A 24,120-nucleotide genomic window follows, 5' to 3' on the forward strand; every position below is an offset into this window, starting at 1 on the left:
GTCTCCTTTTGTTGGCACTAGCTGGCGGGTAATGTGGGCTGAATGCACCCTGTATGCACCAGTTTGCATACAGGGAGAACCGGTCAACCGAGGATGCGATCGCCACAGTGCTGCACACATTACTGAAGCACTTGGAACACAGGAACACCTATGCACGGCTCCTCTTTGTAGACTACAGCTCGGCTTTTAATACCATCCGGCCATACAAACTCCGTCCCAAACTCCACCAACTGGGACTTAACTCCTCTCTGTGCAACTGGATTGTGGACTTCCTCACTAACCGTAGACAGAGTGTCAGAGTGGGTAAGAACACCTCTTCCACCCTTGTGGTCAACACCGGTGCCCCTCAGGGGTGTGTTCTGAGCCCTCTGCTATACACTCTCTTCACCCATGACTGTATTTCCTCCTGCGCGTCCAATCTCATTGTTAAGTTTGCAGATGACACTACAGTGCTCGGACTTATATCCAACAATGATGAGACAAACTATAGGACAGAGGTGCAACAACTAGAGTCATGGTGCCACGACAATAACTTGGTCTTAAACACCAAAAAGACCAAGGAGATCATTGTAGATTTCCGGAAGAGGGGTCATAACAACCATCTGCCTCTCTTCATTGGCAGTGAGGCGGTGGAGAGGGTGAGCAGTTTTAAATTCTTGGGGGTAACTGTGACCGAGGACCTGTCCTGGGGCAACCATATCACCTCAGTTGTACGGAAGGCCCAACAGCGCCTCTACTACCTGAGGAGACTGCGGAGCGCACACATTCCCAGATCTCTGATGTTGAACTTCTACAACTGTGCCATCAGCAGCGTTCTGACGTATGGATTTCTAGTGTGGTTCCCCAGCTGCACCAAGGCCGATCAGCAAGCACTCCAGCGGGTGGTGAAAGAAGCTGGCAGAATTATTGGAACAAGTCTGCCAGAGATCAGTAATATCTTCCCCACTCGCTGTCTGAGGAGGGTGCACAGTATCCTGCGGGACCAACATCACCCTGCGCGCCACCTTTTCCATCTGCTGCCCTCAGGGAGAAGGTACAGGTCTATACAGGCCAGAACATCCAGACTGGCCAACAGCCTGTATCCACAGGCTGTGAGGCTCCTGAACTCTCTGCCCCCCTCTCACGGACAATAACCATATCCAACTTCTTAATAGCAATGAACTGGTCTGCATTGGTGCATCATATCTTTATTCTCTTCCCCCTCCTGCCCCCCCCCCCCTCTTTCTTAAATAGATAACTATCATATCTGATATCATATCTCACAGTACAATAATATTGAATGGGTTGCATTGTTGTATTTTGTCATGTTTCTCAGGTCTTTGTCTGAATTTCTACGAACATTATTGCTAAGGATTGTCTTATTGCATTGGAGTCACACTGGGTTAAATATGTACACTTGGGTTTTAAGGGGTATTTATTATTTTCTTCTTTTTTTTGGGTTGTATGGAAGCCCCAAACGCAATTTCATTGTTCTTGACAATGACAATAAATAAATAAATACTAAATACTAAATACTAAATGTGTCCTGGATGAAAATGGTATCCATTTTCTTTGCAAACTATAGGTGAAGTCACTCCAGCCACTTTCATACCTAGGTTTTCAATGGAGTAGTATCTCTGCTTGCTGTCCACTCTGACCGTCTCAGCGTAGGGACTGCCTACTCCATAGCCAATAATGTAACCCCTGACCAGGATGTTAGGGCTGAGCGGTGGAGTCCAGGACATGATGATGCTGTTGGGAAGCGGCCTGACGTGCAGGGAGCTCGGCTGGTCAGGCACCTGACTCTCTGCAAACAAACCAACAATAAAATGTCAGACACAAAGACGATGACAGCACTGTGGTTTGGGGACATCGGTACATCACTGACCTCTACCACCGCCAATAGTCTTAAAGCTAACCCTGTTAGTGCTCACAGAAGCAGGTACTTAGAGCAGCTGTGGGTAACAAATGCTAACCCTGTTACCCCTAAAAAGACCTGACACTTAGTATTATTCCTCGGGAACAGATTAGATGAGATTAGAGCACTCTCGGTCCTCGGGGGGAGATGCTTCATATCACTTTATTGAGTGATAATCCATCGAAATAAGATTTGTGTCTCCCTCTGTCCCGGCCCGGGAACACAGTTAGCATGGATGTGTTTGTTGTTTTTATCTCTGCAGCATCCTGCTGACCAGAACATCCTGGTGCTGAGCTGGTTATCGTTTTTTAAATTATTCTGCTAAGAGTTATAGGGTCGAAAATCCCCAGAGCTGCTAGCCAGTTTGTTTCTGCTGATTGTTTTTGCTTCTGTCTGTAGCCTCGTAATGGCTTTGTAACTCTCGATAACGTAGCTGTAGGCAGATATGAAGACAGTTTTAATGCTTATGAATATACAGTAACCATTATAACTGAGTTATCAGTTTATCTTTAAAGAGTACCTTTTATACTTATGTCCCATCAAAATATACATTCTGGGGCTGAAATGTGTCTCAGATAGTTGATAACCTGAGGGGATGCACCAAGACCCAGTATAAGATAACAGGGGTCATACAAAGCTGTTCTAGTACTTTAGTCCATGAATAAGAATATAGAACAGGAAATGAGGAGAACAGACTAACTTTAAAGCACTAAATCCTCCACTTATGTCTTTGCTGAGGGTGTTATAGAGTAGCTGCTGACAAACAAATTTGTTCAGTACTACATTATGGTTGTTTTGAATGCTAGATAGCAGTCCAAATGGAAGGCTCGGTGACTGTTACATAATTCAGAAGAAAGCAGAGGGAGAAAGAGATGTTTTTTATTTGGACAAATTAAAAAAAAAACTCTCAAATGACATTTTTTATCTACCCTCATATGCAAATGTGCAAATTCTTTACGTTGTTCATGTACTGCTCATTCATTAGTATTTAAGCTTAAATGAAGCAAATCTTTCTGTTTTCTTACACATGGACGACTGCTTTTCCTTTTCTTTCCGCTTTATTCCATCTCCTCTCACATCCCCCTCCTTGAGCTAAAACTTCCATCAATCCACCCGACACCCTTCTTTAACTGGTTAAATATTTATGCGAGTGTTAGGGCAGTGGAGGTATTTACATCCTGTTATACAGATCACCGCTGTCACACACACATGCACACAAAAACACACACACACGCTCTATCACTCTCTGTTTTTACCATCCAGGTCATTCTCTGGCGTCTCAGCAGTGTACCAATCGCTGGCCGGGCCTGTACCATTTGCTGTCATTGCTGCTACCTGGAAACTGTACTGACTGCCCTTCTCTAGACCTGGAAAGAGAAAAAGAGAGTGAAAGCATGTCATTATGCCATCATCGTTTTCCTGTTGTACGGCTGTAAAAACACGGGTTTGCTGCTTATAACCGATTCACAATCAACACGGTGTCACAGTCATTAATGGTCATATATGGACCCAGTGCCACTCCAGGACTGAAAAATGAAATACAAAAAATACAATTCCTCAAATGGCCACTTGAGGCTCACTGTCATATCGACTGTGTGGTGATTGTTGTTTAAATTGAATAACTCCAATATTTGGATTTTTATAAAAGTTTAAAGTTTGCAATTGAATGTCAGCACAGGTAACTGTAGCAGGGAGCTGTGTACTAGTCTTCACCTACGCTAATTCAAAATGCTGAAAGGCTCCTCTGCACTGCACTTGTGGTCTTGGTGGCTTTTTCCACAACATTTCTAATGGACCTCTCTGACAGACCTTAAGTCTTATATAGGCTTTCTAGCTTAACTGGCCACTACCCAAGTTTATTTTATGATTCGAGAGCTTTTTCATTCATTTGAGCCAACATTTCAATTTACGACTGGACAGTGCCCTCACCCTTATTTTTAAAATTCAGTTGCTGCTAACCAGCTAGTTCTGCTCTTTCCAGTGTCGAGTGTTGCTACTGGCAGACTGGCCAGGTTGTAGACTTGCTTGGGAGATCTTCCAAATATCAGTGTCAGTAATGGTCCTGTTAGTGATGGACTCCCAAGTGGACCATTTACCGTGAGGTTGTTGGCTCACACCATAATTGTGCGCTTTCCCTCCATCCACCTTAGTTACTATAAAGATAGCAAGCTCTTTCCTCTCCTTTCTGGTAGCCTTTGGATCGTCTTTTTGGCACTGTAACCCACCCTAGGCCGACAGTGTTGGATTGCATAAGACCAACAATTTCCTAGTGCTTCAGGCAATTTAAGGCCTTGTCTAACATTTGAGTTGCACTCCACTTGCGCTCTGTGTGAGTTTTGAGATTGGCAGCTTAAATAGCCGGGTCTGCCGAGTCTCTCAGCTTCAAAAGGAGCCTTACCTTCTCATTTTTGTAGCCCACGCTAATTAACTAAAGTGGGAGCTGGTGTTACCGTTACTGCCGCAGAGGGGAGGAATTGAGCAAGGCTACAAAAAAGTACAACAAATAAAAGCTACCAGAAACCAGAGTGATTAAATCTGTGCTGCTGTCAGATTGTATGATTGGACCACTTAAGCCATCTAGCCTGATATCAGAACACTCAGAGTGTTACAGTCTATTAAGGAGCAGAGTTCAGAAGTGTTAAATAACTGTGACAATGATGCCCAGTACACACATGGCCAAGTAAACCTAGCATGTCATGCGTACCACAACTATGCAGACATTTGAGAAGACAGTACTCTGAAGAATATTTAATCATTCTCATTCAAAAAAGGAAACACATTTTTTTTACCTTGAAATTCCCACTGCTTGTTCCACTATGTGGGATAAGCAGTTAAGAAAGTGCATGGTTGGATTTGGGGCTTAGGTAATACGTGTCATTACATAAATGGAGTAAATTTAAGTTTTAATGTTAGCGTTAAGTATGTTTGTTTAATGTGCCGTTCTTTTCACCTCCTCTGAGAAGCTGAGTTTTTTTTTTTTATTCAAGAAATAATTTTATTAATTTAAATTTGTCTTTTATTATCAGACAATAAAAAGGAGTGATTACTGCTGACGGCCGGGCTTGCAGCAGGCGGATCAGATTCCAAACACGCACACACACAAAAGCAGAGCTGCCACTGGGCAATGAATTCTGATGCAGACAGACAGATGAAGATAACCATCAGTGGAAAATAATGAAAAGGAAGATCAGTTTCATTCAAATCCTGCAAACCTCAAATTGAAATAATAGCTGGTGGCAGTTTGAATGCAGACACACAATCACACACACAGACCCAGACTTGCAGCTGTTTTTCACCAAAGTAAAGAAATAAATTGACAGTTCCACAGACATATTAAAGCACACACACATATCTTTAGGATTTACGTCTTCTTTGTCTCTATTTGAAGATTTACGCATGCCCGACTGTCAGACTCCCATCACGTTCAGTGAAAACAATCTTCTGTGCTTTCATTAAATCCCCATATATATATATATATATATATATATATATATATCTGGCTGCAGTCTTGCAGATTTGTACAGCAGTTTTTGTGTAGTTTGGGCCAAACAAACAGAGTCATTGTAAGAACAAAGAGTGCAGCTTTAAAATATTTATTTGGGAGAGAAAATGAGGGCAAATACAAAAGGATGAGTCTGGTGATATATTGTAGTCTCTGAGAGATAACAGCCCCCTGATGAGACTGAATTGATCCTACTAACAAGTACTGTGTGCATGAAAAAAAACAAGATATTTCTCTTTCTTCTGTGCTAAATTTCCCAACAAATGCTCCTGCTTGAGTGATGTTTTATAAAGCCAACAGCAGATACATCTTTAACCATTTCTCTTTTCCAGACTAAATCAAATCACATGCCAGTTTGAAGAGACTTACCAGTGAACAGGTACCAGAAGTTGTTGGGTTCGATGGCTTCCTGGTCTCCACGCCGGCCCGTCTTCCTGTATTTGATCTTGTAAGCTGTGATGATCCCATTCTGGGCACTGCGTGGAGGAGGCTGCCAGGATACTTTGATGCTCTAGAAAAAAGAAATAGAAAACAGTAAACAAAGGTGCCAAACATCATCTGACTGGTGATGAGGTTCATAGAGTTCATAGTCCTTCATACAGTTTCACTTCGATTCTTATTGTCCTGCAAATGTCTTGCGTGGTTGTCCTGACCCTGGTTATACCAAAGGTTTCGTCCTGTTAAAAGAGAGAGTTTTTTCTTCCCACTGTGGACAAATACTTATTCAAAAATATTCGTTTGATTTTTTTCTGGTCATTGATGGTTTCTCTCTATTATCGTAGGGTCTTTACCTTACAATATAAAGCACCTTGGTGCTTTATAAATAAAACTGAACTGAATCTAATTGGTTCTCTTTATGGGTCTCTCTGTTGTGTCTTGAACTTCTTTGAGGTCATTGTGAGTCTTTTTGAAGCAACTTTGTGCACCTTTGCAGTTGTTTTCCATTGTCATGACCCTGACTCATTTCAAAGGACAAAATATGGAGATCACACAGAAGAAAATGACATAAATCAAACAAGTCCAAACAACTCCACAAGAGCAGGAGGCAAGACAGCGCAAGACACACTGATTGCTTTGGTGACTGATGCTAAGTGAGCCACTCCCCTAATCCATGGAGCTACAAAAACCTGGCAATGCATCTAGAATCCTAAGGCCCATCAGAATTTGTTCCAGTTATTTGGGTAGTATAGTTATATATTTTGTAGTATGTATTTTATCTGTTTCTTTAAAATTCTCCTGCATCCCACTGTATCTTTTTAGATTTCTTTATAATCCCTATTTATCACTTTGTGAGCATGTTGGGCTCATTGGTAGTTGCTGTTTGTCTCTTTTTTCACCTGTTTCTGGACATTTTACAACTCTTTTTGAATGATTTGGGTTAATGTGTAGTCCAAATTATGTGTTTGTAATTATTTTTACATCGCACTTTCTGTGTCTTTCTTGCTCGCTTCTGGTGTGGTATTTTTGTCTCTATGTGGTTTGATTTACAGGTTTTATGGGCAGTTTGGGTCATTTAATGTAGATTTAAAATCTCTTAATTTTGGGTAATAATTCAGAATCATTTCCAACCACCAACATAAAATTTTGTTCCAAAATTATAGACCTATTATCAGAGCGATAATGTGGCTTTCAGTTTAATAGTCCATGTCCAAATTAACTTTTAAAATCTGAATTTAAAAAAGAACATTAAAGACTCATTTTTTCAGCTTCAACCCTCACCAGCTCACATGGAGTATTAATTATCTAGAGGCATACCAAGGTTGACGTGACAGTATGATCTTTACATTGATATCATGGTTGTGATATGCTCCATGGATTTGGGAATTACAAAGTGTTTTCTATTCTGTATGTATGGGCAAATAAAATATTAAATAATCCCGAGGGTGGAACTTCAACTGCATGCTGTCAAAATATATCACAAACACATAAATACAGCATAATTTCTGGAAGTATTGGTGTTCATCGCAGGAGAGTGTGAAAACGGTCTGCATGCAAATCTGATCAGCAATCAACAGAGAAGCTCATCTGGCTTCTGTTGTGTTTCTATTTCAATTTGCACGTGTGTGAGTGTGTATCTGTGTGTTTGGGTGTGTGTCGCATGAATTTTAATTGCTTTATTTGCATGTTAACAACCCACCTCTGACACACACAAACAGACACACACACGCGTGCTCACACACAACAGATGTTTGCCTGGCCCCCAGTGTGCTCTGCTCTGTGAGGCAGCTGCCATCAACCAGCCTGCTGATATACTCAGTGTGACCCAAAATGTGTGTGTGTGTGTCAGGTGGGCTGAACATTAATGAATGAAGATTAATGAATTAGAATAGAAAAATCCTCTCTGTGTCTCCGTTGCTTTTTTCTCTCATCATATGAATCTCTTTCAGACGTTCACCTGATACATGTGGGTGTAACTGATAATAACAGAAATCCCAACTTAAACTGATAAACTGGAGGATATTTAGAAATTTTACGGAAGGAGGAAATGATGTGTATTGGATAAAATAATCCCCCGTGGCTTGTTTTTGACATCATTACCCTCAGTCAGAATTATAGGTCATGTGACTTTTAATTAAATTCCCCTACTGTAGAGATCAGACACAGCAAATATACTGCTTAGTAGTTTAGCAAGGTTAGCTTGCGTATAAAGTTATAAAGATAATTTATCCTCAGTACAAATGCGTATGTAAAATATCCCAAATTAAAACATGTTTTTGCTTTGTTCATTTAGTTTATTAAGCATACAAGATGTGATCAAACCTCAGTTATATGCATTGAATATTAAAACTACCATACAATAAAGTGAAAAACTTTAAACTAAGGGGTCTAAAACATCTAGAAATCTAAAGATTCTGTACTAACCCCAGACTATATCTTCTTCTAGTTACGTATTTATGTTATTTCTCTTTATTGTTAGACTGGAATTTGTTGATTATGAGCTTGATCATGCAAAACGTGCCTGGCTGAATTTCATGAAACTTCATGAAGAAGTGGAAACATCCCTACACTTTGGTGTGTACTACATTGCAGATGTCGTACAACAACAACAAACTCTGGTGAATGGCTGACATGTGTTGCAAAAGAGATTGTAGATATAGCATGCCTAATATGAGAAGTTTTTATTTAGATGTGTAGAAGGGTATTAACTGAGACACTGGCTGAATTAGGTGGCAATAAAATAATGTGATTAGATGACCACACTACAGAGCCCAGGTGCTTCAATAACACTGCGAAGCTTTAGTGAGTTATGTAACTTTTCCGTTAGGACCCAACAGGCTTGGGCCGTGGTGCTGCACAGGGTTCGTGCATGTTGTTCATGAAGTCATACCTCAAAGTGCTTTTTAAACATTATTGAATTAAATGTGATTTGTGATGTGACATTTTTAATACATGCTGGACGCTCTGTTTTGAGTTTATGTTCATTTTGTAAAAATTGGAGTCTTAATCAGTTTTACCTCAGTGTTGCATCTGACCAGTTAATTATTCTTTCCAGTTTCCAGTATAAGTACTTTTGGTCTTTTTTAAAGACTGTGCGTGTTGCTTTCCACTCACCTAAAATGACCAGACACATGTGTGTCACCAGTCCTTGAAGTTAAAGTTTTGAATAGTTCTCATAGTGTTGTGTATTTGGGTCTTTGGTTCGTTATTCAGCCAATCTAGAACCAACATCTTTTGTTGTCACCCTTTAAAAAAAAAAGGTAACTAAATGGATTGTCATATGCCAACATGTGAACACACATTCACATGTTGCCGTATTAACACATATTTAAAAAGACACAGAGCAATGGTGTGTGGATCCCTGCTTCAGCTGCGGTGAAGTCATTGGGCCAACAAGCAGTTTAAATATTCAGCCAGTGTTACTGTGAGGATGGCCGCAGAGGAATTCATTAACATTTAGCTGCACCTGTTCCCTCTGCTGCTCCTCATCCAGCTAATTGATTACAGCAGAACTGATTATGAGAGGAAAGAGAGGGAGGAGGGGGAAGAGAGGAGAGGCAGAAGGATGGAGGGGGCTGGGGATAGGGACAAACTGAATATATGTGAGAGTCGGCCAGATTCCTCCATACACACTCTTTCTCGCTCTCTCTCACTCTCTCTGGTCGGGCATCGCCACGTGCTTCATTAACTAATTAGCCACTTTGACAGGACACAGTTGGATGTGAGGTCTCCATGGAAACAGTTCAGAAGTTAAATTCATGTTGCAACAACTCCCATGGGAACAAAAAGAGGGAAACCGTGAAGGAGGACAATACTGCTAGCATACCGACTCTCCATCTGGAGAGCAGTGCTCCTCTTCCTCCTTAACAGCTCCTTTTGTTCATTTTAGGCTCTTTCACTAAATATACCACTTTCAACGTAACTTTAAATGCAATCAAGTCCTACTGAAGGTACTAAGGCTCATCCAAATGCACAATCTAAGGAACCAAGGTCAGATTTCACAGTCACTCGGGTGGACAGATGAACTCACATGTGGTACGACACCAGTGACACTGCAGTGAACCTGAACACAGTTTTGCAGTTTTGCTCACCAACCAATGGCAGACACTGTCTGAACTGACATGGACACATCGTCTGAAAAGAAAACATATGGATAGAATTTCTGTATCCAAAAATTTGAAGCTATTAAATAGGCACATCATAATGTTCCTTGACTCTGCCTGTAAAAATCTAAAACACTCCCTCATGTTCAGTATTATTATCTCATGAACATCTGCACTGCTTTTGGCTGCATGGAAATATCGTTTTGACAACTTGCACTTGTGTCTCATTCACACTAGCTGGATCTCCATCAGTGTGTCACCAGAGTGACCTAAGTTCTAGTAAATCGTGGCAATCTCGAACAAAAGAAATCTTTCCTCTGTTCTCCCTCAGTTGCCTTTAAAAGCTACAGTCGAACTTTAAAAATGAAAGTCTTGATGATAAATTAATGGAGCACAAAGGTGAAAAAAGACAGGCACAACCCCAGTCTCACTTCTCAACTGCTCGGCCATAGTCGGACACCCAGTTCTCATGACATCTAACAAAATGTGTCAGTTTGAAACAGTAGTTCATGTTTTCTTGTTTTATCGATGCACACTGTCATCAGTGTGCTTTTAGACTGAATATTCCCATTCTTCATTATGTATGTGCTGAAAACATGCCTCTAAAACAGCCATCCATCCATCCAGGTGGTAGGAGAATAAACACGCATGTATCAAACATCCTTTGCCACAGCCATGTTTTCCAGGCACTCCTAAGGGATGCCAAGGCATTTTGAACCATATACGTACAGAATCCTTGTGGCAAGCCGTACATTTGCTCTGTGCTCTGCTTCCAATTTTCATAGCCATAGAATCTCCAAGAATAGACACCCAGGAGGCTTGATCAGTTGCACCAGCCACCTCGTCTGGCTCTTTTCAATGCAAAGGAGGTAGCGTATCTCCAAGACTGACCTCAGCCTCCCGAGAGAGAAAACTCATTCTCGCCATTTGTATTCACAACTTTATTCTTTCTGTCACCAACCAGAGTGCATGACTATAGGTGAGCGAATGTACAACGACTGGTGAATCAAACTCCTTCTTGCTCAGCTCATTCTTCCCCAAAATAGCCCGCTATAACACCAGCATTGCTATGGATACTGCATAAAACTGCCAGTTCATCTCACACTCCACCTTCTCACTTTTCATAAATAAGATCCAGATATAGTTAAACTCCTACACTTGGGGTAACAAATATCTCCCACTAAAAAGGACAAAATCTCATGAAATCCTATAAAACTAAGACTCTATTAAACTGTGAAGAGTTTGGCAATATAAATACCAGTATCTGCTGACATATTTGTGCAGTTGTGTGTAGAGTATAGAGAGGACTTACCATCTTGTGGCACTTTCCAGCAATTTTCTACTACGTGTTCATTATTTAACAGACTCAAGTCTTATAGAAGCAGTGTGTAAAGTTACAAAAAATGTCAAAAATCATAATCATTAGAAAGAACTGCCTCACAAATCAAACCAGCAGTGTATACTCAAGCAATTGTACAACCATGTCAACCTTATTATTAAATACATTTTAAGTACTGAGACCCATAAACCTCCATAACACAGTTTCCTGATTTTCTGCTGCCTTTATTTACATATTTGCGCAGTTAAAGAAAGTCTTAAATACAAACCATCTCATGTATTAATGTCAGATGTACATTGGATATATTTGGTAGAAATCATGTCTCTCAATTAAAGTGTGCTGTGTCCATTCATTTATTGAGCTTCATGGCTTAAATGTCACTGAATGAACTAAATGGGATCCATGGAACAATTAAGCTCATATCAGAAGTATTTTCTTTAGAGGTGAATTGGCCTCCAGCTGTATTGAAACACTGGATGATTTCATTCTATTTTATCCTAGTCTGGAGCAGAAAATGTCGGGAACAGAAATCCCTCCTGCAGCTGCTTTATATTCAGAGGTAGATGACATTGTAAAGCAGCAGGGTGAGCGAAGGCACGGCCTCATTCACCACCTTCAAACAGGCAGAGCGCTTCCGTCTCTTTTAATTTTCCCTCAGAGGACACCAGGAAAAATACACGGAGGCCCGCAGAAAGCTGAAGATAACGCTGATAATAATACAGATAATAATCAGACAGCCCTGATAATCACAGTGGGGGCGCACACATCTTGTAGAAATTTAATGAAGATAACCAAAGACATGCCAACCCTGCTCTGGTGTCTCGTACTTCACGTAAATTCTTCTATGTGCAACACAGGCTTCAAAACTTATTAAGTTCCCTGATGAACCAGGAAAGTGTTTAAAACCGGTTGGGACTCTTCACACCAGGCAGGATATTCTGAAAACCGCCATTTACTGCCAAACCCTTGATTCAAGCTGCCCCATCTGGCAATCCAAGTCGAGGGAGTACTCTGCTTAACACTGGGGCTGCTGAGAGTCCAGCTACACTGGCAACTTGGATGAAAATGAAAGTGGATGGATGAGCATCACCACCAAAGAGGAAACACAATAACCACAACACATTTTGAGTAACAGAAAACCAGCAGAACTGCAAAGAGAATAAACTGAAAAAGTTTTTTTTTTAAAAAACAAAATATTTTAATCTACATCATCCATTTAGAGACCTTGCAGGGAAGTTTCAACACTCTGTACTCATCTTTTTAAACTTTATGCTAATCAAGTTTTTTTTTTTTTAAGAAATAGAGGTTTATATGAAATCACACTAATGCAAGTGCGTCCTATATTATCCATCTTCTTTACTGCTTGTGAAACATAAGACCCCCAAAGAGCCTGCCCCACCTGACACAGGGAAACAGGTGAGGTGCACTCTAAAGAGGACACTGGCCCATTATAGAGCCAAGACAAAGAGACTGACAACCAAACACTGTCACCCACATCAATTTAGAATCATCTGTTAAGCTAACAAGTATGCCTTTGGACTGTAGGAAGAAACACACAAGGTCAGGAAGTACATGCACACTTCAGACATACAATTCCCAACCAACCAGAACCTTCTTGCTTTGAGACTCTTCCATCTGGTTCCTCTTCCATCAGAGATTCTTCCATCTGGTCACCATCTAACATTTTGTTAGACACATTTTGCACATCTTGTCCATTTTGTCCGAGTTTTGACACCTGAGTATACATCAACTGTTTGATGACAACCATTAAAATAGTTTCCAGGTTTTTAGAAAAGCAGTTGCTTAGACAGAGACCACCCTCACTAATGTCTGACATGCACCCAGTCACATGCTCTAGAAAAATATGAAATATGACAGAAACTACTAGATTGAGACAAAAGCCTTGAGGGTTACTCCTAGTCAGCTTTCAAGGGGTAAAGAGTTTAAAAAGTGTGATGTAAATGTGAGAGGGAATTGTTGTCTGTGTCTCTGTGTTGGCCCTGAGATGGACTGACAACCTGTCCCCTGTCTCTCACTGCTGAGACAGGCTTCAGCCCTCCACAAGCCTGAAATGAACAAGTGGTTAACAAACTTGATGGAAAGATGAAAGATGAAAAGTCAGGTGAGATTCACAGTGGCAAAGTCCCAATTCCTATCCAAACTATTTCAAGCCCTCATGAACTCGACCACTCAGTGGACCCCTTGCTGGCAGCATTTAAAGCTTCGCTTTGGGCTGCTGAGAACCATGACATGACTGATCATCCCTTGTCTGTCCACATCCTGTCAGTGAGGCAGACAGTGAATGAGGTGAATGAGGAGATGCAAAAAACAAACTAGTGCTAAAATTGTAGTTCAGTCAGGACCACTACAGCTCACAGAAGACCAATATTTCCATCTGCAGTCATTTATACTTGGCAGTATCTGTTGCTGTTGATATCAGCTGATCTTCTGGGATTATAGCTGAGCTTGGCTTCGTCATCTGGCTAAACTAATGCCGTATTCGATTCTTTCACTTTAGATGATGATCACTTCCTCTTACAAACCTCCTGTATCTTCTCTGGCTCTGTAAACCAGAGCAGGTATTTAGAAACTCCAGTCCTGCTGATTCAGGACATGGTCCATTTAATTTATGGGTACAGTTGGTGTTATTGTATTTGGAGCTGTACTTCGACTGTTTGTGCTGCTGAGCAATTTGTGCGATCGATGTATGAAAAAGCTTTGAAGAACAACAAAATGTTCAAGTGAACCTGGAATTAATTCAGTGGGCTTCTCCTCTCTTTCTATATGCTGAGCTGCAGTGTGAACACGGCATACAGAATAGCTCATCCGCCCTGTGACCTCCACACACACACACACACACACACACACACACACACACACACACACAGGACCAGGTGGGTAAACACTCCCTGAATTCAATCTGTGATTGTTTGTTTATGTCCTCTGGGTGAGAGCTGCAATCACACTGACTGTGTGCCAGTGTGTGTGTCTGTAGGTGTGTGTGTGCACGCATGTGTTTAAATGCCCTCTGGGTAAAAAGAGCAATCACACGGAGGGCAAAATGTCTCTATTTGGTCGGCAACAAAACATGCAATGCCATGCTGCACTGTTCTGTGTGTGTGTTCTGAAAACTAACAGCTGTTAGGGTTTATACCAAAAATACACTTGATATATGTGTGTATGTATGAGGAGTTGGTCACTTGCATATAGAGAATATTAATAGAAAGGACCTATCCTGTTTATCCTGTTGGGCTCTGCTAGAGTAGCTCTGCGTGATTCACAGTTTAAAAAATCTCATTTATCTAATACTGGGCGTCTGCGCAGGCCCACAATTCATCCTATATGAAACAAGCTCTTAAAGCGGCTCCTTCTTTAAAGCTAACTTTCTGCTTGTTGGCTGTCCCTCATGAAAAAGAGTTTTGTTTTGTGGACAGGGCGTTTTTCTTCCTAACATGAAATGTGAACATATCCCCTCCCTATGATATCACACAGATCCAAGAGTAAAAAAAAGTGTGTGGAATTGAGTTTAGAGCGAGGATTATATGTACTTACATTTTCTATAGATGTAAACTTATCTGTAAAGAGGATATTCATATAAAACAGGTACTGTCCCTCTGTTTTTCACTGGTAAAGATTATTTAAAAGCCTATTTAGTTTTATTCATTTGTAAGTTTTCTTTATCTGGGAGCAGGACGCGGGAGGATTTCCCACTGAACTGGACAGTCTCTCACAGGGCAGGTGACACAGAGTGACAGAGACAATCATACACAATCGCATTCACACAGTCGATGCAGAATCACCAAACAACCTAACAAGCATGTATTTGGAGTGAGTGGAAACCATCATACACATTATAAGAAATTGTTCATCCAGCCTGATTCTTTATACCAGGTGTTCCCAGACACCCACTGCCTGACACTCGCCGGTGTTGTTACTCATCTCCAATCGTTGAGTTTTGTGTGGAGTCATCGTGGTAACAGGATGATTAGACCCTCAGAAACAAAGCGAAAAGCATAATTATCAGTTTGCTGTCATTCATCAGGTTCTGTGCATCCTTCCCTCCAAATCACCATCATTGTAACATCTCCTGAAGCTCTGCATCAGGATAATATCAGACTGCTAAACAGTCCCACTCTGATTGGACCAGGGAGGGTCCTGTGTCCTCATAGTTTCATGTCTTCAATTATGTAACCTGAATCCAGTTTATTGTTTTGTTATTCATCACAACTGTCCTACGAGGTGAGGAGGATTCCTAATGAGCAAAACCCAACCTGGTGATGAATGTTGATCAGATTAGTTCAATCAATGCAGGACTTTTGGTCATGGTGGCTCATTAATAACTACATTGTAACACAGATCCACTAGTTTAAACACAACAAGACTGCATAATTATATCCGTCAGTTTTTAGGCTTTTATTATGCAAATGCTTTGTTCTATTTCATGACTGACTTTTAAGTGTATATTTACTGTTGATTTAGTGACTCTTATGTATAATTGACATTTTGTAGCTGTAGAGCACTTTGGCCAACTGAGGTTATTTAAAATGTGCTACAGAACACTTCTAAATTAATGATGTGAAATTAAAGATCTACAGTCCTACTTGTCTTTGTGTCCACCAAAGAAAAACATGAATATATGTTAAATTGTTCAACTGCCTGCTGTTAGTGCTGTTAGTACTTTTTTCTAACGTACAGTTAACAGCAGCTTGTGACTGGAAGAAAGAATCAAAGCTAAACAAGTAAATGATCAGATAAAGGTTTTTCAATAAATCAATAAAACCATAACTAAAATTTGTCTTTTTACCTTCTGGATGATTGATTAAAGTTGTCTTTGTGAATAAAACTTAAATATAATACAATGGCAATGGGGAAAAAATGTGTGTGAGATTGTATTTGTACAGAAGCTGTGGGGACATATTTCTGTTGACACAATGAGCAGTGTTGGGACTAACACGTTATTAAGTAACGCGTTACAGTAACTACGTTATTATTGTGGTAACGAGCACGGTAACTAGTTATTATGCCAAAATCAGGAACGCGTTACTCGTTACTGGGATTTAGATAGGGTCGTTACTCGTTACTTCGTGTGGTGGCTATCGCGGAGCTTCCACAGATTCAGTAACATTAGCAAGTGGTGGAGGCCAGCAGGTGGATGAAGGAAAAGGGACGCAGAAGGAAAAGAGACCCGAGGCGGCCGCCGGTCCAAGTGTGAACTGAACTTCAGGTAAGAAGTTATGACCTGCAGTCTATCTGGGTCAGATATAAACCAAGTTTAGGTGGAGTTTATTTTCGTTATTCTGACTTTTTCCGTACTGCATGCTAGCTAGCATGACGGAGTTTCTATAGAGCTGGGTGGGTGCTATGAAGTTAATGATGTTGAACTTTATTTTGTTCATAAGTTATTAGAGTTGCCAACCGTCCGGTCTGGTATTCAGAGAAAATATTACGCGTTTCTTATTGAGGTGAAAAGGAACAGTTTGTCCCGTAATTCAGCTACAATGGAAAAGGCACAAAGCTGGAGTTATTCTGTGTCTTTACGCTGCACAGCTGCCTCTTCTTCTCTCATCCTCTCCCCCTCCCTCTCCCGTTTCTGCTTCAATCATGAAAACTGATCAATGATCAGCTGATCGGCTTTTCTCTCTTGTTTGTTTATCGCTCACTTTGCTCCGAAAGAGGAAACCAACCGATGTCGTGCTAAACAACAGTAGCGCATTTAAGCTTGATCAGCTATTGTTAGAATTTATTTAATATTAATTTCTAATATCAGCTGATGTTTGCTGGAGCCACAGCTGTAAACCTCTCTCGTGGAAATATGCACATTATCTTTTCCTTTCTATTGGTAGGTGGCACAGTGCACTTGTGGCAAGTAAGCAAGCTAGAAGACTGGCAAAGTTATGGAAGCAACACACTAACAAGAGAATTCTGAGTAAAACCAAAGTTACTTTCCCTAGTAACTAGTTACTTTGAAAGTAACGAGTAACTTGAAGTAACTGAGTTACTTTTGAGAGAAGTAACTAGTAATGTAACTAAGTTACTATTTTAAAGTAACTTACCCAACACTGACAATGAGTGATATCTGCATTTAATAGTGAGGATCTAGTGTACGGGTAGGGTGAGGGTTGAGTTTTGTCACCAGGAAATGAATTTAAGTCAGTGTGTGTCTAAATTCAAAATGGTGGAAAGTTTTAAAATCGGAGCTTCTTTGTAAAGAAAAGGTCACGGTCAGCAGTACTTCACACATCAAAACGTTCCTGAAATAACTCCAAACTGTATGATGTCACGATGTCAAAAACAAAATTCAATTAAACCGCTGCATCGAAGGCCCCGAAGGATATTTTCCCCTGGCAACAACAGTCAAGAGCTAAGTTTGAGACGAGGTCTGATATGTAAATTATTTTAATTAACTGAGTCGTTCTACATGGTCTTTTGTATTTCAGTTTGAAGGAGAACTTTTATACTTGTTACGGCCAAAAAAGGAACTGCTGTGATTTTCCATTACAGACCTCCAGATTTAAGGTTTAAAAGCAATTTTGAATTGTGCCTGAAACCCAGCTGCTCTGACAAGGGCCAAACGTTGCTAAAGTTGACTAAAAGAAAGGTTAAAAAAACAGAAATAGAGACACCACGAGGAGGCTCTGCCATTCATAATATATAGAGAACTGTGCAAAAGCTTTAAGCACTGTTGTTTCGCTTCTATCACGCAGTGTCATCAGGGAGCCATCTGACTCATAAAGAAGTATCTTTTGAAACAAAGACAACTACAACAGATGGTGTGATCCCAGCAGAGGGATGATCTAAAGAGTCTGGGATTGCATGAAAACACAGAAGGCATTGTTTTCTTCAGTGACATATTGGTACAATAGCTGTCTTTGGGGGGGAACTTCATTGAAATAATAATCAATTTTTTCAGATAAACCAATCACAGACATCTAACTGAAACCTAATCTCAGGGTATTAATGTAATAACAACTGTGTGGGTTTCAGTCTTTTCATGCTACATGTGCTGCTGCTAACTTAGTTCCAGCTAGGGCCACCGTTGTGGGGGGATGAAGGTGGAGGTTGGGGTGCTGGCGCCTATCCTAGCTGCCATAGCACAATAGCAGAGGTACACAATGGACATTTTATCAGAATATCACAGGGCTAACACAAGACTGTTCACATTCACACATAGAGCCACTCCACATAAAACCGCTCTATATGGATTAACCAATCAACTCCAATCATCTTTGGACTGTGGGAGTAAGCAGCAGGACCAAGTGCTGCAGATACTAGGAGAACCTGCAGAAAGGCCCCAACCAGCCAGCGGATATGAACGCAGGAACTTTTTTCTATGAGGTTTTGGTGCCAATTATTCCACCACTATGCTGCCATTCATGGATGGCACAGTTAAGAACTTAAATAGAAAAGTAAAATGTTCAGGGATTTACTAGAATGAGTATGATTCTCTCTCTTGTATCCATCTGCTTACATTCTTACTTTTGTTACCACCAAAAAGTAAGAATGTAAGGATCTTGGTCACTTAGACAAGAAAAGCTTTTTTCCATCATCCACTTGTGGTCTGCTGGCATTTCTGAACTACAATTCTAGAATACAAGCTGAATGAAGTCTTTGTGAATTTTTCTCTATTTATTAAAATCTGTATCTGTGGCGAACGTGCTTTTTCTCTTTCCCAGAGAGCAAAGCTTGATCTTCTGATTCTTTTGTCTGTCTGCTTTAGAAATTTCAGTTAAGCCATTATTTGCTATAAAAAGGACTCTTTTGTTAGGAATAACTATTAAACTTCTGACACTTTTGCTTCTGATATCAGAATTGAACTTAATCAGACATTTGAGGTGTGAGTTTCAGGCACATGAAACAAACAAGCCTTACTCTAATGTGGACAGTCAATCCTTCAAGGTCATTTTCTCAGACATGTCCAGACCACGGGGAGCTGATAGGTTGCTCCCTTGAATTCCTTTTTCAACTACTTAACTCATATGTTCACAACTTTCACCATAACCACAAACTTATGAGATAGAATCAACTGGGATTTCTTGGTTAGGATATCCAGTAGTAATTCAGTGCTGGGTCTCTTGCTAATGCCACAGTCTCACTAGCAAAACCAGCTGTTGGGGATCATGGTATGACAAAAATAAGACTGCAACCACTTGCAGTGAGTTACTATTGTCAAGTCAGTTTTATTGCATTATGTACTGGCATTCATGTACAATCTGATAAATCTATAAAAATTACAAATCTGCTTCCATCTGTTGCAAGTCTTCTCCATACACAGAGTACTTGCCATAGTAAGTATTTATATTCTAGACAGAACCTCACATATCTGAAGCAGAAATTCCTCTAGAAAGAAGAAGAGTCATGTAGTTGCTGAAAGGTGGCAATTTAACTGCAAAATAACACCTTGCTTCTATGTACGAATATACTCAGAAGGCAAACAGCTGAGTCAAGTCATTCATCAGTAGACTGACGCAGACTGAGTGAAACGTGTTCGCAATCTGCCTTTGGTTAGAAATTACACACTAATTATATGCAAAGCTGTTCGGACACAACGGGCCTCCCTTGCAGCTTTTTGCAATCAGTCTCCAAATCTTTCCTAGTCGTAAGGAGGTTGCAGTGCTATTTACACAATGTGTGACCCAGCCGCAAGACCAAGCCGTTTTTTAGCAGTTCTCAGTTGAGGAGTCCACAGTTTCTAAACCTGAAAGCAGTGCGTCGCAATCTTTGCTTACCACCTGGTACCCTTTCTATGTTTGATTCCCTGCAACTTTGTCCACTTCTTGAAAATTGAAAATTAAGCTGAAGGATCACTGGAGGAGACCCAGCACCGATCATAGAGGCACAGGGACAAAGGAAGTAAGAGAACTTCCAGTGAGAAATTTAAAAGCAGCAGCTGTGCTGAAAACAGTCCAGATGTAATGGGGAAATGATCATGAATGAGATATCAGCCATATTTTAATGTGAGAAAGGTTTGGATTTTTAGCTTATTCTCAGAAGTTTTTGATCACATTTCATATTTCTAACATTAACACAGTTATAGCTGCAGGCTGATTTAGTAGAACAGGTCTCTGATGAGTCAATCAAGTATCACCTGAAGCATTAATACAAAGATATAAATCTGTCCTTTAGTACAAAGATGTAAAGGTTATCACGGCCATTGATTTGGCTCAGTTTAAATACAGTAAATATTTCTCGTTGACTGTACATGACAGCTTCTTTTGTTTTTAAATGTTCCCGAATCTTAAGATTTTTACTGATTATTTCCAGGTTCTTGTGGAAATACGACAGAGTTAAAATATTTATACAAGAATACATGTGGAGGGAGACTGAGAGGCCTTAGGCAACTCCCTAACGAGGATGTTAACTTTCTTGTTTTGTCAACTGTGTCATGGTCCTGGGCCATGTTGGCCCAGTATCCTTAGTTTCCGTGTGTTTTGTATTTTGTTCCTTATTTACATTTAGTTTAGTTTGCGTTTGGGTCAAATTCCTGCCTGCCACACAGCCGAATCATGACAAACTGTCAAAATTAAGAAGTGAAATTTCATAAAGAACTCTGAAAAACCCAATTTTATCCCCTAAAAAGTTAAATTAACATCTTGTATTGAGCTCAGTTGGACTCCTCACTGCTATTTCCTTTAATTAATATTTAGACGAGTCTCTAAAGTCTCCAGACTAACATTCCTGTGGAGACTCACTAGGAGGTTAAACTGCTTCAGCAGGAACCTTTTTTGACGAAATTGTGAACCAACAGAGCTAAAAGTTTGTAGTATGAGCTGATTCTGACCAAAATCCACTCCTGATCCTCAGTCTGACAGCCATACATATACACAGAGTGACCCTAGATGGACTCTCCAGAGAATTCTGGGTAAAAGCCCCACAGCCTGACATACTGTAAACTCTGTGCTGTGTGTTCAGCCAAGCATTCAACAACACACACTCACACACACTCGCAGTAACGCTCCACTGACTGGAGGAAAGTTGAGGAAATGTCAGATTTGTCTGAAAAGTTGGTTTGACAGCAGAAACTTGACAAGATCGGAAAGATTCACATTTTTTTCCTTCAGCAACACGCTACAGAGAAACTGACTGAGGCAGGACTCACATACACACAGACACACTCTGGATAGCTGTTTGTGTGTGTATGTTTGTGAGACACACAATTAAGGAGTGATTTGGTCACTGCAGAAGTTTATAATTTGTATTTAGTTTTAAATATTTCACTATGAAACACATTTCTGTGTCGATGCTTATTTATGATCAACCAAATTCAGCTTAGAGTAGTTAACATGTTTTTGTTGCATCAGAATCATTAAAGCTCACATGTCTTTGATCTGAAGTGGATCTTTTCTGCTCCAGTTTAAGTTTTTAACCTTCACCTCTTCTAGCGTGAGCATCTTTGTGTCATTCACTGTTTAAGATAAGATTATTTGGACTTCTCTCGCTCTTTTGGCCAGCTTTCTGGCATCTCCTCTTTGAGAAGACATATGAACTGCAGGTGGGTGGGACTTTTTGTTTGAGATGACCATATAAGGATATATGTTCTCTGTGACATCATGGGGAGAAAATAATAGAAAAAAACTGTCTGTAACGGAATCTTCTGGCTCATCGGGTTTATTTGCACTTCCACTGACCTCATTCTTTGAAACTTTGGCCATGCCTAAAATGAACATCCCTAGTGAGGCAGTATATGTGTGACAGAAAATGAGAATAAGCAGAAAAACTCCTTTTAAGTCACTGTTATACTTCAACTTTCACATCTTTGAGCCTCCTGTGAAAATGATTTGGGAAGGCAGCCTACGGAATAAAGCAAAGCCTGCAAACCAGTTCAGGCAGTCGACTTGAGCAGGTTCTTCATCTACATATGATACTGTCACTTCAGCAAACATCTAATGCAATCATGCAAATTACTGCTGTCACTCCCCACTCCCTGCAGTGTTGTGCTGTGCTGAGCATAGTGTTCTGATGTTGGGAGTAATGAGGTCAAAGCCAGTATAAGCGCTGTACATTCCCATAGTGAGTGTGAGTTGGCTGATTGCATTAAAAAGTCCACTGCAAAATACACCAATCAGCTGTATTAAAACCACTGACAGGTGAAGCTGCAATCATCTTGTTGCAATCCAGCTTTCTCCTGGGAGACCTATGATCCTGGGAATCACATGGACATTTTTTGACCCACACCACCCATATAAACTACAGACTCAACATCACCTGTGCAGCAGCACACCAGTACAAAGCTCCCCTATTACACTCCAGTAATGGATTGTTTTTATTTTAGCACATGCTAAATTGCTAATATGGAAAATTACCAGAAAAAAGAAGACGACACATTCAAATTATTCTTTTAAAAGCAGTTATTTTCATGAACAATCACATAGTGTGTGCTGCAATTCAAACAACCTGTTTCCTTTCCTTCTATAAAAATGCTAACATACACACTCGGCTAACAGGGTGTGTTGTCAAAGTATGTAGCAATCATGAAGCTATAATGTTTAGAAAATAAAGGTTTATTTATTCAAATATTTTAAATGTGTTTGGTATACACTAACTGATCTTTTAAATAACTTGCATTATTTTTGATGTTGTTATTTTATTCCAGACTTTTAAATCTCAGTGGGGTTTTTTAATATATTGTCTGTTTATATAAGTTTGCTTGATGGTTACATGATCACTGCTAAATGTAAAAAATGTGATAGATAAAGAAATCTTTGATCCTTGATAAAGGTAGCATTGACGCGCCGTGTTATTATCTAGAGAAATCAAACAGCTTTTATAAAAGCTACCATACAGATACTGCAGTCACTTCACTGAGTTTCCTTTCAAAGTTTCAGAGTTTGGCCACAACCCTGATCTCAGTATCATGAAGGATGACAAACTGAGAAAGTGCTGAAATCTACAGAAACAAACTGTGCACTGATGCTTTCTCTCATCTCATCACGCTGAAAAAAAAGAAGAAAAATCTGACGTTGAAAGAATATTGGGGGGCCTGAAGATACACACTTTGCTATGTTGACAATATAAATTTGATGTCCTCAGTGGTGGTACTGACTTATGATCATCTTACACAACTTTCACCGAATTCATAATGTCTGCTGCATGGAGAACATCTGTTTAGAGGACAATCAGCTTGAGCAGATCTTTTTGATTGCCTTTGATGTGTCTGAAATTTGTAATGTTTACCAGAAAGTCAACATTTGGTAGCAAAAACATTTTCAACTAACCCCGAGAATCTTACTTGAAATGTGACTTTTCTTTTCTCTTCAGTACCACTACTGCTTCCACTGATACTGTTAGAACAACCAATAACAGTAACAGTAATCTCTAATTATCTTGCCCCTATGTAAAATGTTTTTTGTTCTTCTCTTTGTCTAAGTGCAAGTTGAGGTCAGGGTGTGGAGGCAGCGCCACCTGCAGCTCCAGTATGTTTGGCATTCATCTTTCAACAACAGACACCCATATTGCTCTTTGTTATACATGTATCCTAAGGCTTTCAGCCATCAAACACCTCTGACATTGCCAATCAATCAGCCTTGACCTAAGAGCCAATCGTCAGATAAATATCAATCACATGCAGAAAAATAAGCGGACAGAAACTAAATGAGGTCAACTCTCCACAGACTGTCTGAACTTCCATTTGTATGGACATAAATTATAAGTCGCTCACACAGCCAACGGAAACATTCATGATTTTCTTTTCCACTGCTGCTTTCTGAGTAACATGAAATAACCTGATCACACAAACATCTGATGAAACAGAGTGAAAGAAGGTGGTAAGTTTATTCAAACTTACATCTCCACCACTTCTCTATATTCAAATACCCGACCAAGGTATTAAAAACAGAGAAGAGGC

At 40.2% G+C, this 24,120-nt stretch overlaps 1 protein-coding gene across 1 annotated transcript in view; it reads right to left on the reverse strand.

Annotated features, from left to right (window-relative positions):
* The window catches only part of dcc (DCC netrin 1 receptor), a 353,610-nt gene that overhangs the window by 98,405 nt on the left and 231,085 nt on the right, over nucleotides 1–24,120 (reverse strand). Inside the window, exons 13-15 of the mRNA XM_082541635.1 lie at nucleotides 5,769–5,910; nucleotides 3,154–3,264; nucleotides 1,592–1,786 (exon numbers count right to left, since the gene is read on the reverse strand). Coding sequence (XP_082397761.1) covers nucleotides 1,592–1,786; nucleotides 3,154–3,264; nucleotides 5,769–5,910 — 448 coding nt within the window. The remainder of the gene's footprint in view (nucleotides 1–1,591; nucleotides 1,787–3,153; nucleotides 3,265–5,768; nucleotides 5,911–24,120) is intronic.

This window comes from Aulonocara stuartgranti (genome assembly GCF_965226115.1).
Source record: "Aulonocara stuartgranti genome assembly, chromosome: 7".
Taxonomy (NCBI): Eukaryota; Metazoa; Chordata; class Actinopteri; order Cichliformes; family Cichlidae; genus Aulonocara; species Aulonocara stuartgranti.